General features: G+C 38.6%; 2 protein-coding genes across 5 annotated transcripts in view; one reads left to right on the forward strand and one right to left on the reverse strand.

Moving 5' to 3' along the window:
- The first annotated feature begins 462 nt into the window (after nt 1-462).
- On the forward strand, nt 463-11,098 carry LRRN4 (leucine rich repeat neuronal 4). Of its 3 annotated transcripts, none has more exons than XM_034432334.3 (5): nt 463-920; nt 3,045-3,797; nt 5,149-5,353; nt 6,656-6,793; nt 7,881-11,098. In XM_034432334.3, exons 2-5 carry the CDS (start codon nt 3,101-3,103, stop codon nt 9,139-9,141), a joined length of 2,301 nt encoding a protein of 766 aa, XP_034288225.2. In that variant the 5' UTR covers nt 463-920; nt 3,045-3,100; the 3' UTR covers nt 9,142-11,098. The 3 variants fall into 3 exon arrangements, with proteins under 3 accessions (XP_034288225.2, XP_034288226.2, XP_034288224.2); XM_034432335.2 differs by having other exon boundaries at nt 479-614; XM_034432333.2 differs by having other exon boundaries at nt 834-1,059.
- Nucleotides 11,099-13,047: 1,949 nt separating this feature from the next.
- The window catches only part of MCM8 (minichromosome maintenance 8 homologous recombination repair factor), a 42,391-nt gene continuing 38,903 nt past the window's right edge, over nt 13,048-16,535 (reverse strand). The window contains exon 7 of one of the 2 annotated variants that reach the window (XM_034432332.3): nt 13,048-15,187. In XM_034432332.3, coding sequence (XP_034288223.2) covers nt 15,100-15,187 — 88 coding nt within the window. In that variant the 3' untranslated portion in view covers nt 13,048-15,099. The remainder of the gene's footprint in view (nt 15,188-16,535) is intronic. The other variant, XM_087882325.1, reaches the window with a different exon arrangement.

Below are 16,535 nucleotides of genomic sequence, written 5' to 3' on the forward strand. Positions count from 1 at the left end.
TAAGCATGAAAGCCGGTTGGGTGACTTTGGGCCCATCACACTCTCTCAGCACAAACCACCCTCATAGGGTTGCTGTTGTGGAGAAAGTAGGAGAAGGAAGGAGTAGTAAATATTTCACTGCCTTGTGTTATTTATAAAAAGAATGTTGTATCTTATGATTAATGATTGTAGCTATGATCTATGATATATAACCTACCACTTTGTTGTTGAATGTACATTGAGAGTTTATGCACTGGAGACCAAATTCCTTGTGTGTCCAATCACACTTAGCCTATAAAGAATAAAAAAGAAAAAAGGCAGGAGAAAAGTATAGAAATTAATAAAATAAAAATGGTCCGCTTAGCCATGGTTTGTTGACTATACAGCTATTAGCAGAGTTTATACAAACTCTCAGCCATAATACAAATTTGTTCCTTTATGAACAACAGCTGAAGAGAAGTTGAAACAAGATATTTGGCTTCTTTGGGAAGGAAAGCTTATCAGCAGACGTTCCACACCAAGCTTTCATCTTCCCTCTGCTGGCCATCTCTTTTCTCTCCGGGCTGCAGAATGCTACTCTTTTTCTCCCCACCCAAGCCGGCCGGCTAGCCAGACAGACAGGAAGCAACTAACTGGTAAACGGAGCTGCCCATCTCCACTCAAAGAATGGGGGTGGCAGTTTGGGGGGGGGGTGAGACTACAGAGGGTGTGGGCTGGCCCGGGCTGGCATCTGGGGAGATGTAGAACAACACATCTCTCACACCCAGGAACAGACACTGGGGGGGTTGGTTGAGGGGAGGGGGGCTGAAGGGGCCAGGACCAAGCGAGCACAGCTACTGGTGCGTCAGCTCTGAGTCACTGGAATGCATAAAAGCAAGTGCTGGGAAATCAGGGAGAGGGGCCGACACCGAACCTCTCCCCAAGACACTCTGCGCTGCTAGGTAAGTTCAAACAGAGACGGATGGCGAAGAGGAAGCTAGGATAGTTCCCCTTGATTTGGAAGGTGGTGTGTTCAAGATCTAATCTGGCTAAACGAAAGAGGAGATTGACTCAGGTGGAGCAGATAATAGGGCTGCACAGGTGAGCTCTTCTCGCTTCCATGTTAAAGGGGAGTTCTGCAAGTGTCCCATCTCCTCTTGCTCCAGGCAAGTGGCTGGATGTTACTGGCATTGTTCTCGGCCTCGTGTCCCTCAGGAGAAGAGGACTGAGGCTTGCTTTTTCTGAACAAGAAGTCTGGTGAGATAGTTGATGTTGAGGCTTGAGGCTTTACCCACCAGGTTTGTTTCAGTACAGACGAGTCCAATTTTTGGAGCATTGCAAAAGGGGCTGTAAAATCAATCTTTGGGGCGGATGGCAACGTTGTGGCTGCTCACCTGGAGGCTGCACAGCATTGTTGTTGAACAACAATCATCCCTTTGGTGCTGGTAGAATCTGTTGTTGACTTTACAACAGTCAATACATTGCTGTAATATCTAAAATGTATTTATTCCAATGAACACAGAACAAGCTGCCTGCCTTTTTAAATTTAAGGGAATTTACTTTAAAAATGGAGACTGGTGGGGGAGGGTTCTTATACTTATATGCTGTTCAAGAGGTGTATGTATGATTGGCCAGCCACATTGTACAATCCTCTGTTCAGCAGTTTGCAGCCCCCCCACCCACCCAAAAAAAGCATTAGGAGAGTATTGCTCTTACTTTATGATGTGTGGAGGGCCACGAATGTTTCAGAATAAAGAAAGGATGTGCAGTTACACAAAGAATAAACAGGCTGTAATCCATGCCACCACCTTCAATTATAAAGTTTGCTCAAACATGCAGAAGTTTTAAAGTTTATGAGCCCCAAAGAACAGAGTCACAAAACAAAAAGTCTTTTTTCCAAAGAAGGGAAATTTTTGAGAAATTGCAAGGGAGGTTTAGCACAGGATTAAATTATTCAATAGTACAGTAAAGTCAATTGCATTCCCCAGAACATACTTCTAAATGGATAGTCATATAATATGTGGATGTACATGTCTATAGTCTGAATGAATGTTAATAGAGAGTAAACCATTGGCTAAATAGTAGACAAATCACTTTGGTGTAGTGATAGTAATCTCTGAAATGATATAGGGTTTCCTGCCTGGACGGGGGGTTGGACTAGAAGACCTCCAAGCTCCCTTCCAACTATTCTGTTCTGTTCTGTTCTGTTCTGTTCTGTTCTGTTCTATTCTGTTCTATTCTATTCTTCTAGAAATTGGGAGTGCGTGACTTCTAGTCCTATCTTAGGCATGAAAGCCAGCTGGTTGACTTTGGGTCAGTCACTCTTCCTCAGCCCACCTTCTTTCCTTTTTGTTCACTCATGTACATGTAGGTGTATGTATGAAGATGTAGGGTGATTCAATTCACTCTCGCATGGTTGTTTATTGTGGGGAAAATAGGAGGGAGAAGTATTGTGTGTGTTCATCACTTTGATCTATTTATAAAGTAATAAAGGCAGGATAAAACTCTAATAAATAAAAAGTAGCCATCTGAATAGTGGTGAACATCTATTTGCGACTTAAGAGAGTCTCTGGCTGGATTTCAAGACCAAATCCAGCTGCATTGTATCCTCTTCCCGCTATAAGGTCAGATTCTTATGATATTTTAATGAATGGACATTGTAAAATAGTGGGTACTTCCATGGGAATTAGGGATGCAGTGGCTCACTGGCTAAGACGCTGAGCTTGTCGATTGAAAGGTCAGCAGTTCAGCGCTTAGAATCCCTAGTGCCGCGTAACGGGGTGAGCTCCCGTTACTTGTCCCAGCTTCTGCCAACCTAGCAGTTCGAAAGCATGTAAAAAATGCAAGTAGAAAAATAGGGAGCACCTTTGGTGGGAAGGTAACAGTGTTCCGTGCACCTTTGGCCTTTAGTCATGCCGGCCACATGACCTCAGAGACGTCTTCGGACAGTGCTGACTCTTTTTTGAAACGGAGATGAGCACCGCACCCTAGAGTTAGAAACAACCAGCACATATGTGTGAGGGGAACCTTTACTTTATTATGGGAATTAATTTTTGATAGTAGTCAATATTGTTTTCCTCTCTTAGCCTATCCTTTGAAAACAGCTCCCTCTTCATACCCAAGGTGCTTTTAAAGGACCACAATGTCCAGCTTCCTGGCTTGTGTAGTTTTGCTTGTCAGAATCATCACAGCTAGGCCCACAGAGAAGGCAAGTCCTGCCATACCAGAAGATGTGAAGGCCCCATTCCTGCTGATTCAGCAGAATGTCTGGGAGGAAAACATAAACCTTACTAGCTTGCCTTGTGAGGAGCTGAGGAACCAGACAGCAATCATCTTGCACATCCAGAATCAAAATCTCACTTCCTTCCCTAAATGTCTGCCGGAGCTTTTGGAACATCTGGATTTGAATGTCAATCTTTTGCCAGAATTAAATAGCCAAGATGTGGCTTATCTGCCCAAACTGCGAATCCTCTCCCTGAGACAGAATCAGATCCAAAAGGTGATATGGGGGACTGGAAATCTCAGCCATCTACAGTTCTTAGATCTGAGCTTCAATTTGCTCTCGATTGTACCTTCCTGCATTACTTCTTCTTTGGACAATCTGAGGTGGTTGTCTTTAGCGGGAAACCCTATCAGAGAGATCCAGCCGTTTGCCTTCTCCTGCTATCCTCAGCTGCATTTCCTGAACTTGTCATCCACATGGCTGGGAAAAGATGGGGAAATGGGGATTCCGGAATCTGCTTTTGCGATGAACTTGTCCCACCATCCAAAGTCTACTGAAGAAGCCAGAAAAGCTCCAATCAACATCCTTGACCTCAGTGCAACCTTTCTGGAGAGGAGTAAGTGTCAAAGTCTAACTGAAAAAATAACAACTCATCAAATTGGGTGGGATGGGAGAGGTGTGTGTAAAATTTGGTTGTAAAGTTTTCTAAACTCTGACTGAAGACTTTGGCAAAACATGGTCTTTCCCGAAGTTGTAACTTCTAGGTATGCTAAACTACTAATCTTACCTTGCCGGGGATAATGAGCGATCCATAATATAGTTGCATTCAGTTTTCATTAGAATTTGCATTCCAGTGCTAAAATCTGAATATATAGACAATATATAGACAAGGATTTCCCATTTGAGGGATTTCTTTAACTTTTTCAAGACAAAACAATAATAATCATTAATTTGTACAAATGATATTATTATTATTATTATTTTAAAAGATCCCTAATATACTATTTACAATTAAAGATTTACAATAAATCTGCAGAACTACTCAAAAGTAATGTTCAATGAGACTTTCAGGAAAGTTTAGGAAAGTACCATCTAGTTTCACTTTTAAAAACCAAGAATGGGTAAATTTAGTATTCCAGCTCCCAGATATTTTTTCCTCCTGATGCCTATATTTTAGGAGTTTTAGAAACAATTTGTATATGTGTACTTTTACAGTTGCTTACTGTAAATTGTGTTTCTCATTTACAATACAGAACAGAATAAGCAACGTGGGGTCAAGAGGTAGTTTGAATTACATTTCCACAGCCCTGTCCACCATGTTCACTTGTGAATGTTAGAATCTAGGCAATTATTGGAAGGTTCTTGGCAGGGATGTCTGATTTGATCCAGATATTATCCTTGGTTGAAGAACTTCCAAGCTGTCTATTCTCCAAAGTGTATTTTGATATGATGCTTATGATTAAGCATCATTAATATCAACCAGCACACTAATAATTATTCAAAAGTTCTCTATCTACCTCAAATATAAAGTAAGGAGACAGAAAGACCTTAGAACCAATTCCTTCTTCACAGAATTATTTCTGTTTTATTCTGGTTGCAAAATAGTCTGCTTTTAAAATATTGTCAGGCACAGATGACTGAACATACAATTCCCTGCAGCAGAAATAAGGACGGGGATATCCTCCAGGGCAGGGGTCTCCAACCTTGGCAACTTTAAGACTTGTGGACTTCAACTCCCAGAATTCCTCAGCCAGCAAAGTTGGCTGAGGAGTTCTGGGAGTTGAAGTCCACAAGTCTTAAAGATGCCAAGGTTGGAGACCCCTGTTCCAGGCAAGTATTGATTAGAAATTCCACTGGGAAATTCAGCATCTTGAGGTCCACAGGTCCCACCGGTGCCTTCAAGTCAGTATCTCCTTAAGTCTGTCCCTTGTTTGATCTGACCTCCTCCTCCTCCTTTTTCTTCCCAGTTCACGAGGACTGGATCAAAGATCTGCCACAGCTCACCTCCTTCTACCTAACACAAATGCCCAAGCTAAGAAGACTGGATCCAGCTGTCTTCCACAATCTGCCCATGCTAAGAGAATTGAACTGCCAAGATTCCCATGCACTAAGTCTAGTGGAAACCGAGTCGTTCCACCACATACCTCATGTGGCCTCCCTAATATTTAAAAAGTAAGCTTTCCTGTGTCTACTTATTAGCAGAGGTCTATCTTAATTGAGCTTTCAACTGCTTTCTTCTAAACCTGTTGGGCTACAAGGTCAATTTTGTTTAGCCAATTGACTGTATAGATTGGAGATGAGAATTTGTTGGACTGACATATCTACAGGACATCAGATTGGATGAAGCTCATCACAACCCTCCTTCTATGAATTGACTTCATTCCTTAATCTATTAAGTGAAATTTGTAACGATAATTGATTCAGCTATAAGGATATAGTTCAATCAATCATCTGGTATTATAATATGAGCATATAATATGCTCTTGTAAAAATGTTCCAGTATTGATGGAAAATAAGTTATTTTTGATTTTTATCGAGCATAAAGAAAAAATGGTAACTCTCATTGCCAGGATGGAATCTCCTTTGGTATGCATTACTAAAGAGAAACCATACTTCATTTTATAATCGTCTCTCCAGCAATCTCCAGCCACCTGGGCTTCATAGGCTCAAAATAAATCCCAAACAGAAATTTCATGGGAAGACTTGCTTTTCATATCAGAAAATCAAGGAGGCAGCAGAGTGGACAGATGTATAACCAAGAGAAAAAAAAAAGATTGTACATAATACAATCTCCCTCCACCATTTATGACAATAAAGCAAACAAATACAGGTGGTCCTTGACTTACAACCACAACTGAACCCAAAATTTCTGTTCCTAAGCAAGACAGTTATTAAGTGAGTTTTGTCCTGTTTTACGACCTTTCTTGCCACCGTTGTGAAGTGAATCACTGCAATTGTTAAGTCAGTAACACAGTTGTTAAATGAGTCTGGCTTCCCCATTGACTTTGCTTATCAGAAGGTCACAAAAGGGGCTCACATGACCCTGGGACACTGCGACCGTCATAAATATGAGTCAGTTGCTAAGTGTCCAAATTTTGATCATGTCACCCTGGGATTGCTGCAGTGGTCGTAAGTGTGAAAAACGGTCATTAAGTCACTTTTTTCCGTGCCATTGTGACTTTGGTCACTAAATGAAGTGTTAAGTCAAGGACCACCTGTAATGGGGATATTCAATTGCTTGCTTATTGCTTTGCTTTGCTCTGCTTTGCTCTGCTTTGCTTTGCTTTGCTTTGCTTTGCTTTGCTTTGCTTTGCTTTGCTTTGCTTTGCTTTGCTTTGCTTGCTTTGCTTTGCTCTGCTTTGCTCTGCTTTGCTTTGCTTTGCTTTGCTCTGCCCTGCTCTGCTTTGCTCTGCTTTGCTTCTTTGCTTGTTATTTGTTATTTTTATTTACTTGTTTATTTGTTTATTTTCCTAGCTGTAACTTGAGCAACTTCAGTCCATGGAATCTCACTTCATCGCACACCCTCTCCGTCAACCTCTATGGAAATCCTTTGGTTTGTCATTGTGAAATTTCTTGGTTGCTGTCAAACCCTAATACAGTTGTTCTACAGAGGTAAGAAGGGTTACAAGAATGAAGATAACTCCAGTTTCCGGGCCAAATCAGCTTTTAAAAGGATAGGGGTTGTGTAACAAGGGGTCCAAAGGCATTTAATGCTGTCATTAACTGTTGTGTGGATTTTTAATTTAAAAATTAAAAAAAAATTCTTGAATCAGCAAGATCTAAAAGAAGATAGAAAAGTAAACAGTAATATATACCAAAGGCAAATTTATGAGTTTCATTTTAGAAAAACCCATCACATCTTATATTTTCCATACCTATTTTGCCATTTTTGAAAGGTTATAGGGGTCATATTTAAAAACTAACATAACTCTCAGATAGGGGCGCATAGGCCCATCAGTTGTAATTTGGTTCTCATCAGCAACTTGCACACAGTGACAAACAGACTGAGCACTGGTATATTTCACATTAAACGGGGTGTAAATCGCAGGTGTCAAACTCATGGCGTCACATTGAACATATTGTGATGTTTTTCCCTTCACGGAGTTGGAGTGGGCGTGGCCTGCATGTGACACATCTGGCCTGTGGGCTGCCACTTTGACACCCCTTGTGTAGATGATAAGGAACTAGAGACTAAAGCTAGTCAATCAAATCCACCAAAGATCCAGAACTCACTCTGATTCAGGGGTGAAATCCAGCAGGTTCTGACAGGTTCTGGAGAACCGGTAGTGGAAATTCTGAGTAGTTCGGAGAACCAGCAAATGCCACCTCTGTCTGGCCCCAGAGTGGGGTGGGAAAGGGGATTTTGCAGTATCTTTCCCCTGCCATGCCTACCAAGCCATGCCCACCAAGCCATAGCACGCCTACCAAGCCACGCCCACAGAACCAGTAGTAAAAAAAATTGGATTTCACCACTGCTCTGATTCCTCCTATTTCCTCAGAGCACAAGATAGTCATAACATAATAAGGTAAGAGGCAAAGCTGAACTTTTGCACTGGAATGAGAATGCTAAAAACCATTCATCCAAAATGCAGAAACACAAACGAGGGATATAGAACTACAGTGGTATTTTACGTGTTACATCTTCCTTTTACCTCATAGCACACCTTGATTGATTTGGTCTCTTACTATCTTGTTTCAGGGCATCAGACACCATGTGCTATTTTTCTCCAGGAGATAAAGAAACATCTTCATCATCTATGTTGTTATCCAAACTCTATGATCAGTGTCAAACTCAGACAACCACGCATTCGACCTTGTCTTTGGTTCAAGGAAAACTATACCACACCCTTACCAGCATCACTACAGAAATATTGGCCAATTCTAGTACATTGCTTCAAAAGTCTCTCAGTGATTCCTTCATCCCTCAAAGCACATCTTTTACCTGGAGAGAATTAACAAGGAAGGATCCAAGTAAGACAGACATTCTTGCTTACAAAGAGCAAGCAGTTCATCGATCTACTGAACACCCACTGACTACTGTACCTCTTACTACAGAGTTCTCAGCAATCCCAGGAAAATTCTCTACTGAGCATCCTGAAGTGAGCACAACTGAAACGAATGAAAGGGAAGAAGATCCCACAATACCGCACCAATCTACTTTACACAGTTTTACAACTGAAGTGACAGGAACATCTTCTTTCGAAGTTTCCAGTGATTTGTTCATTTCATACAGTAAAGCAGATTCAAACGAGAATGATCTAAGCCTTCAGCATTCCACCAAATCTACCTCCCTTCCAAATCTTGCATCTACTAATAGTCTACCGGATTATACAGATGACTATGATTATGAAAACAGGCAAGTGGCATCTGTAGCCCAGGCCGTGGAGTTGTGTGATTATGATCCATGCAGGCATCTCCAGAAGCCTTGTGCTGATCTCCAAAAGTTGTCTTCCTGCTTGTGCCCAGGCATGTCGGATGAATTCACCATCCCAGATCCGCCAAGATTTCATGAAGTATCTGAAATGAGGGACACTTCAGCCCAGATCCACTGGTGCTCCCCAAATTCTGCAGTAAGATTCTACCAGCTTGCTTACCGTCCTAAAAGCAGCAAAAAGAATTATACAAATTCTGGAGAAATTTATGCCACTGCTAGGCGATACACTCTGTCTAACCTTCTTCCTGGTTCTACCTACCAGGTGTGTATAATTGCCTGGAACAAGGCAGGATCAAGCCTAACTACAGGCTGGGATGAGCATAATCCTCCATGCAGTACCTTTGTTACAAAGTCCAGCTACACATCTATCTTTGTGGCTCTGTGCGCAACAAGTGGGCTCTTTCTCATAGCTACCATATTACTGTCAGTATGCCTGTGCAAAAAATACAAGACACCACACATAGAGCAATATAGCACACATCTAGTATCTTATAAAAATCCTGCTTTTGATTATTCCATAAAATAAATCAGGGTAATGAGACTGGCATAAATATAAGCCATTGTTGTAAACTGTTTATCCATTGTGATGATTTTTTCCCCCTCTTCCTCCTCCTAATTTTTTTCCCCCAAAAAAAGTTAGAGGAATTCTTTTTTCAATTGTTTTGCTTTAGTATTGCTTTCTCCTTGTGAAATTTCTTCTCCAATTGAAGCAATCAGAAATTATTTTCAATATTTAAAACTATGAAGAATAGGAAACAACTACCACAAATCCTCAAAATTCAGGCTATTTTTAGGAGGAGAAAACACTTAATCCAGTATTTAAAGCATTTAATCCAATTAGCAGAAACATCAGACTTGCCAGCAGGAATGAGAACCTGATTTTTCTCTGTCCTCTTGAAGCTGCCACTATGTCTGCTCTTTGGGGGGAGTCCCTCAATTCTCTCGAGTGGATTTGATGGGAGACTGCTAAATGTTGGTTGGCCAAGACCCATTGGATATGAAAATTTTCATGGACCAAAAAGTGTTTAAAATGGATTTTACAGGATAACGTCATATGAGTGTTACAATGCCGTAGTGAGAAAGGTCATCCAAGGATATAAAAATACCTCCTATGCTACATATTTCATGGAACTCAAAAACTTTCATTCCTTCCCATCTTTCCCTATTGTGTCAGATTGGATGTTTATGTACTCATAACAACTTATTTGTGCTATGGGAAGTGCCTCCATATGCATAAATCCACTATACTACCTTCACTCGGCAGTGAATATGTTTTGAGCAGTGACATCTAAGCAGGCTGCCAAGGGAGGATGGGGTATCATTATGAAAATATTTGGCATCGTTGCTTCCAAACTGAGGACGAAATGGTCAGATTTTAACAGATGAAAGTTGTCCGTTTCACTTGGATGTTCTACTTGTTTACTGTAAGTAGATAGTAGATCTTCCTTTTCCTCATCAGATCTGATCTATTGTCAATAGTGTATTCTGCTTGCCGGGACCAGGGATCCAAAATGTAGATTCAGGTCCATCCAAAGACCTGAGGATGCTGAATGCCACATCACAAACTGTAGGTTAAACCAGAAAGGAAACCCACAAAGAATAAGAAAGATTAATCTGATAGTCCTGGACTTGCAAACATTTATTTAGTGATCGCTGGAAGTTGCCACAGCACTGAAAAAAGTGATGTGACAGTTTTTCACATAACCATAGCAGCATCCCTATGTCAAATGATCAAAATTCGAACACTTGGCAACTCAACTGCAGTGTCCCTGGGTCATATGATCACCTTTTGCAATCTTCTAACAAGCAAAGTCAAGGGGAAAGCACAATCTTAAGTATTTCACTTGAACAGTAGACCAAATTACATAATTGCTTTAGCTAGCTGCACTCTTGACTTACACAATTATTATTTTCAGAAATATTTTTGAGGGGGAGGCCCCAAATGTTTATATTATAGGACTCTCCAATATAAAGGCCATATTTTGACAAAAACTAGTCTTCCTTCTAATTTCAGTGTTTAAAAATAAATCTAATTGTTTTCAGTGGGGCTTACTCTTAAAAAGTATATAAAGAATTCTAGAAAAAGGCATAATATCTGAGCACTCTGCTCAGGAAGTATGTCCTATTAAACTTTCAAATAAATAAGTTTAGGTTTAAGCTGTAAGCATAATTTCTTTACCGAAATCACTTAAAAGTCAGAATGTTTATCTTCTCCAACAGATTTAATTTATGTATGTGATCTCTGCCTTAAATTCCAGGGTGAACCTGAAATGTAGGAATCAGTATTTTTAAAAAAATTCTGAATTTTGTTTAAAAAAAGAAAAAATTGCACCCCAATTTTTGCCTTCCTAATTTAAATTTGTTTTCTTAAATTCCAAATGAAATTATTTCATCTTCTTAGTGAAGAGGTAAATGTTTATACAAAGTTCCTTTCAAACTAGAATGTATTATTTGTGGCATTTATTAAAAGATCAACTGTGCAACTTGCTATTTTCAGTCGTTTATATACTTCTGTCAGTGATAAAATATTAAATATTTTGTAACATACATTTATTCCTTGCACATTTTAGACATGAAAGAATCTTTCTGTTAAGTTTGCACAATGTGTAGGAAAATAAATCAAAGGTTTAGAAATTTTAAGCACTACAATCTCTGTACAATAAATGTGTATTCAGAGAAGCCAATTTAATGTCTTATTCTACCTGAATTATCCTAAAAAACATAATTCATTGTTATAGAATAAGATTTTAAATATCATTTTCTCATGATTTCACGTATCTATTTGTTTCATTTGGTATGGAAAGTGTCGTGTCAATGAGAGATTAAACAGATGATGATCAGATAGTCGACAGATAATTCTGGCAAGAAAATGAAGAACCAAAATAAGAAAGTTAGGCAGCATAGAGCAATTAATTTTCCTGCTTAGATCCAATTCCAGCTGCTAGAAGAGATCAGGGTGGCATAAAGAACACTGTGAATAATTGTGAACATGCAGATAGTGCCTTTGTTGGGAATTTTAATCAGCATACAGATAGTCCTCCACTTACAATTGAGCCCAAAATTTACCTTAAGTGAGACATTTGTTAAGTGAGTTTTGCCCCATTTTACAACCTTTCTTGCCACAGTTGCTAAGTGAATTACCTTCAGTTGATAAATTAGCAACCTGGTTGTTAAGGGAATCTGGCTTCCCTATTGACTGTGTTTGTCAGAAGGTCGTAAAAGGGAATCGCATGACCTTGGCACACAGCAATAGTCGTAAGTGTGAAACAGTTGCCAAGCATCTGAATGTTGATCACATGATCATGGGGATGCTGCAAACTGTGCAAAAATGGTCGTAAGTCACTTTTTTCAGTGTTGTTGTAACTTTGAATGGTCAGTAACTGAGTTGTTGTAAGTCGAGGACTACCTGTATTTTAAACCTGGTTGCACAACTTTCTCTTGACCAAGTGCCACTAACGGCATGCCAAGGACTATATCCCTAAAAGGCCTGGAACCAGGGTAAAGACTAAATTGTTTTATTGCCAGTTAAATTGATGTAAAATATGCATGAGAAATACAAGAGATGCTTAGAATTGGAAGTATTAAATTTGTTATCATTTAGAGGCCAGGCTAAAGAAACCGGCTTTAAATCAGGGGTGAAATGCTCCCGGTTCGGACCGGATTGCCTGATCCAGTAGCGATGGCAGCGGGTGGTTCGGAGAACCGGTAGCAAAAATCCCTGCCCCCCCCCTCCATCATGCCCAACAGAGCTGTACGATTATCAGGTTTTTTTTTTTTTTTTTACTTTTCAAAGCATTTTTTCTACAACCTCTTCCGACGAAAAATGCTTTTAAAAGTAAAAAAACAAGCCTCTGATGATCGCGTGGGTCAGCTGGGATCATCAGAGGCTTTTCAAAGCATTTTTTTCTACAACCTCTTGGCCAAAGAAGTGGTTAAAAAAATGCTTTAAAAAGTCTCTGACAATCCCAGCTGAGTTGCCTGATCGGCAGAAGCTTTTCAAAGCATTAGAAAAAATGCTTTGAAAAGTTTAAAAAAAAAAAATTGGCCACGCCCACCCAGTCGCATTACCTCACCACCACCAAGCCATGCCCACAGAACCAGTAATAACAAATTTTACATTTCACCCCTGCTTTAAATGCACAGGACAAGGCTGCCTCTTAAGAAGTGGAGCCTTTGAAAAGTAAAGCATCTTAGAAAGGGCCTCTCCTGGAGATTTTAACATTTACAAAGCCATTTACAGACTTAAACATTAATATCCTCTTATCAGCTTAAAGACTCTTGATATGGACTTCCTATGTTGTGGTCATTGTACATCATTCAGCAATCTACCAAATCTTTTTGCACAGATTATGACAATGTGAGGGACACTATGGCAGCACCAGCCACTGTCATGCTTGAAAAGGGTTCATGCAACACAATTAGATGCAGTGAAATCGTTTAAAGGATTTATTTTGAAAGTGCAAAGGCAATGACTGCAGACAAACATGCATACCATTCATTTTCAAACTTCTTGCATTTTGGCATTGGCAACATTTATGCTTATCTGGTTGAAATAATATATTTCTGTGGTTGTGTAGCATATCACCTATTTTGTCTTAATGAAAAAGGGGGGAAAACGTTATATACTGCAATACAATCAGATTGCAGCAGCCTGATTTTGTATAAACCATCAAAAATATTTTCAGCATACAAACTTTATAAAATTTAGATATATAAAATGTATTTTTTAAATATCCTATAATGCATAGAATATCCCAACCATTTAAACTCTCTCCCTTCATTTCTAAAGTAAAACCATTTCTACTGAGCGCAATATTTAACGCAATATTTTCACATTTACTTTCAGCCTAGCAAGTATTTTTATATTCAGGTAATTGCTTATCACATATGAAACATTATTTGTTTGCACGTACTTAAGTGTGTCTGATACAATTCTGCAACATCTCAAAAAAAAAGCTTAAATTCTGCTATTGTGGAAACTGGAGCTAAATATACACAATTTTAATCCTTTGTTTTGATTCCTGTACTTAATCAAATGGGCAAAATATTAGTATCACATATACAGTAGCTTTTGTCCTAACTTCCTATGTTTTAACAAATATCACATTTGATATTTGCAGCAGATTTGCAAACTTCTTCTGACAGAAACCTCAACATCTTATTCATGTCAGCCGGATCAAAGAAGGACCTTCCTTGTTTTACTTTTAATACCCATTTCTTTAGCTGTCTGGTATTATGGCAAAAGATAGCTGTCAGATAATGGTACCTGCTTACCATACCGATGAGAAATATTAGTGCTTGCATAAAACTTTTCCAAAGAAATCTGCAGTAGTTTAAATTTATCAAAAGCCATAATATTTTTCCTTCCACTGACACATAATGCATTAGAAAAGTTGCTATAGTCTTAAAATAGACTCTGGTCACTCTTCAGATTGTATCAATCTTTCACCTTTCCTACAGTCTTAAAATAGTTTGATGAGTTGAGACAAAAGATTGCACATAGATAGGCCAATTTTTCCTATTACGCTTATGAAAATCTTTACAAAATGATAGATGCACTCATTTTGTTATACTCCTTATAAAAAGCCTGTAAAAAAGGCCAGGACAATCTCGAGAAGTTTACAGTAAAGCAGAACTAAGAAACAACAATCAAATCATCTGTTTCATAGAACGTCTGATTACTAAGTTTGTCTCATAAAGCTTTGCCCTTATTTCAACATTAATTATTCTGCAGGCCCTATTCAGAGAACATTTTTTATCTCAGCCCCTTACAAAACTGCCTTGGAAAATCAACTATTTTGATTCTCTATTTTGCATCTGCATGCTTGTATATTTATTTTATTTATTGGTCATCTTTCAAAACAATCTAACAAAACCATGTTAGCACATCACTGGAACAGTTAAAGCAGCTCTTTCCTAAATATGCCCCAATATTAGACTAAGAAAGAAGTGACCAAAGTTTTATCTTAAAGGGCTATTGCAACCATAATATTTAAACCAGAAGACAAGTGTATGAAGGGTTATAAAGATCATACTGTACCCATATTCTATAAAATTTACTGCCCTCTCTATTACATTTATTTATTGTAGTAACAGGTTGCACCATCGATCATATCGCATTTTAAATACAGTAAAACTCAACTAAATTCTGCTTGTATCAATTATTTCATATAACTGTTTCATTTGGGATACACCAAAGGAAACAGCACAGTGACCTACACCAAGTGCAAATTTCTGGACAGCAGTCAACAAATAATATCAGACAATTATCTTTATGTATATGTAAGTTCAGTACAGTAAAAAATTATAATCTTTATTTGTAATAGATTGAAATAATACACTGAAAATTCTGCTTATTTACATGATCAAAACTTCATTTTAACGTCGTGAAGGCATAGTTTCACTGAGGCAAAGGTATCATTTATAGTCTCTTCATAAACTCCACACAACCTGAATGAGAGGAGAGCAGTCATTCTGCAAAACTTCATTTGTCATTTAGCACCTGAACTGTTTTTCGGCCATAATGATAGTAACTGTATGCAGATGCAGTTGTTGTGAAAGCTGTGATGCACCTTCAGGAAGAAAATGATTATTTTAGTTTCCAAGCCAAAAAAGAGAGAGAGAGAAAGAGATAACACCAAGTCTAAAAATCACTGCAACACAATTTTTAAAAACCTATTTAAACTAAGACGAATCCTACTTGAGATGGAACTGTTTTTGTTACAACAATTAAAATCAGATATATAAGGCTGGGCTACATAAAATGCCTAGAAGTTCCAAAGAAATCCTACCTAAGCCAAAATGTTTTTATTTATTGACATATCATACCATATGGTAGATGAATAGCAAGGCAATATGAGTTCTGCCTTAAATCAAACAAACTCTTTCAATAATAATAATAATAATAATAATAATAATAACAACAATAGTTATTGTCATTGTACGTGTATACACAGTATACCCATACAACAAAATTCACTTAACACCCAAAGACCAGGTCCAACACACATAACAATCCCCAAACACATTCCCACCCACCACTCTGGGATAAAAACTGTTCAGAAAACGTGTGGTCTGCGTTTTAATTGTTCTATATCTTCTGCCTTATGTTGCTAGGATTGTAATCCCATATATACTTACATTTTTTATGTAAATCAACCTTAGAAAAGATACCTTGGAGTTGTAATTCTGTTCACCTTTTAGTTTTTGACCATCTAATTTGACTCTAAAATTGTTGGGCAAAAATTATATATTTCCACATTTGCTGTGTTAAACTGACTAAAGAATCCAGTTTTATGTTCTTTATTATTTGTGAAATTTTTTTTAAAATGTGATTTTTTTTTAAAGCTTATGGAAACTTGGCCCCAATGTATGGGTTTTGCCACTAACAAACTAAACCTAACTTAGCCTGGCTGCTTCACAAGGCAGGAAGGCAGGGGTGAAATGTTTCCAGTTCGGACTGGATCGCCCGATCTGGTAGCAATGGCGGCGGGGGGTTTGGAGAACCGGTAGCAAAAATCCCTGCGCCCCCAAGCCCAGCTGAGCTGCACTATCATCAGAGGCTTTTTTTTTTTACTTTTAAAAGCATTTTTTCTACAACCTCTTCAAAAAAAATGCTTTTAAAAGTAAAAAAAAAAAGCTTCTAATGATCGCGCGACTCAGTTGGGATCGTCAGAGGCTTTTAAAAGTATTTTTTTCTACAACCTCTTTAGCCAAAGAGGTTGTAGAAAAAATGCTTTTAAAAGCCTCCGACGATCCCAGCTGAGTCGCGTGATCGTCAGAGGCTTTTAAAAGCATTTTTTTCTGCAACCTCTTAAGGTTGTAGAAAAAATGCTTTTAAAAGTAAAAAAAAAAGCTGGCCATGCCCACCCAGTCACATTCCCCACACACATCAAGGCATGCCCACAGAACCGGTAGTAA

Source organism: Pantherophis guttatus, chromosome 1, assembly GCF_059756535.1.
Source record: "Pantherophis guttatus breed Tessera chromosome 1, ASM5975653v1, whole genome shotgun sequence".
In the NCBI taxonomy this organism is placed as follows: Eukaryota; Metazoa; Chordata; class Lepidosauria; order Squamata; family Colubridae; genus Pantherophis; species Pantherophis guttatus.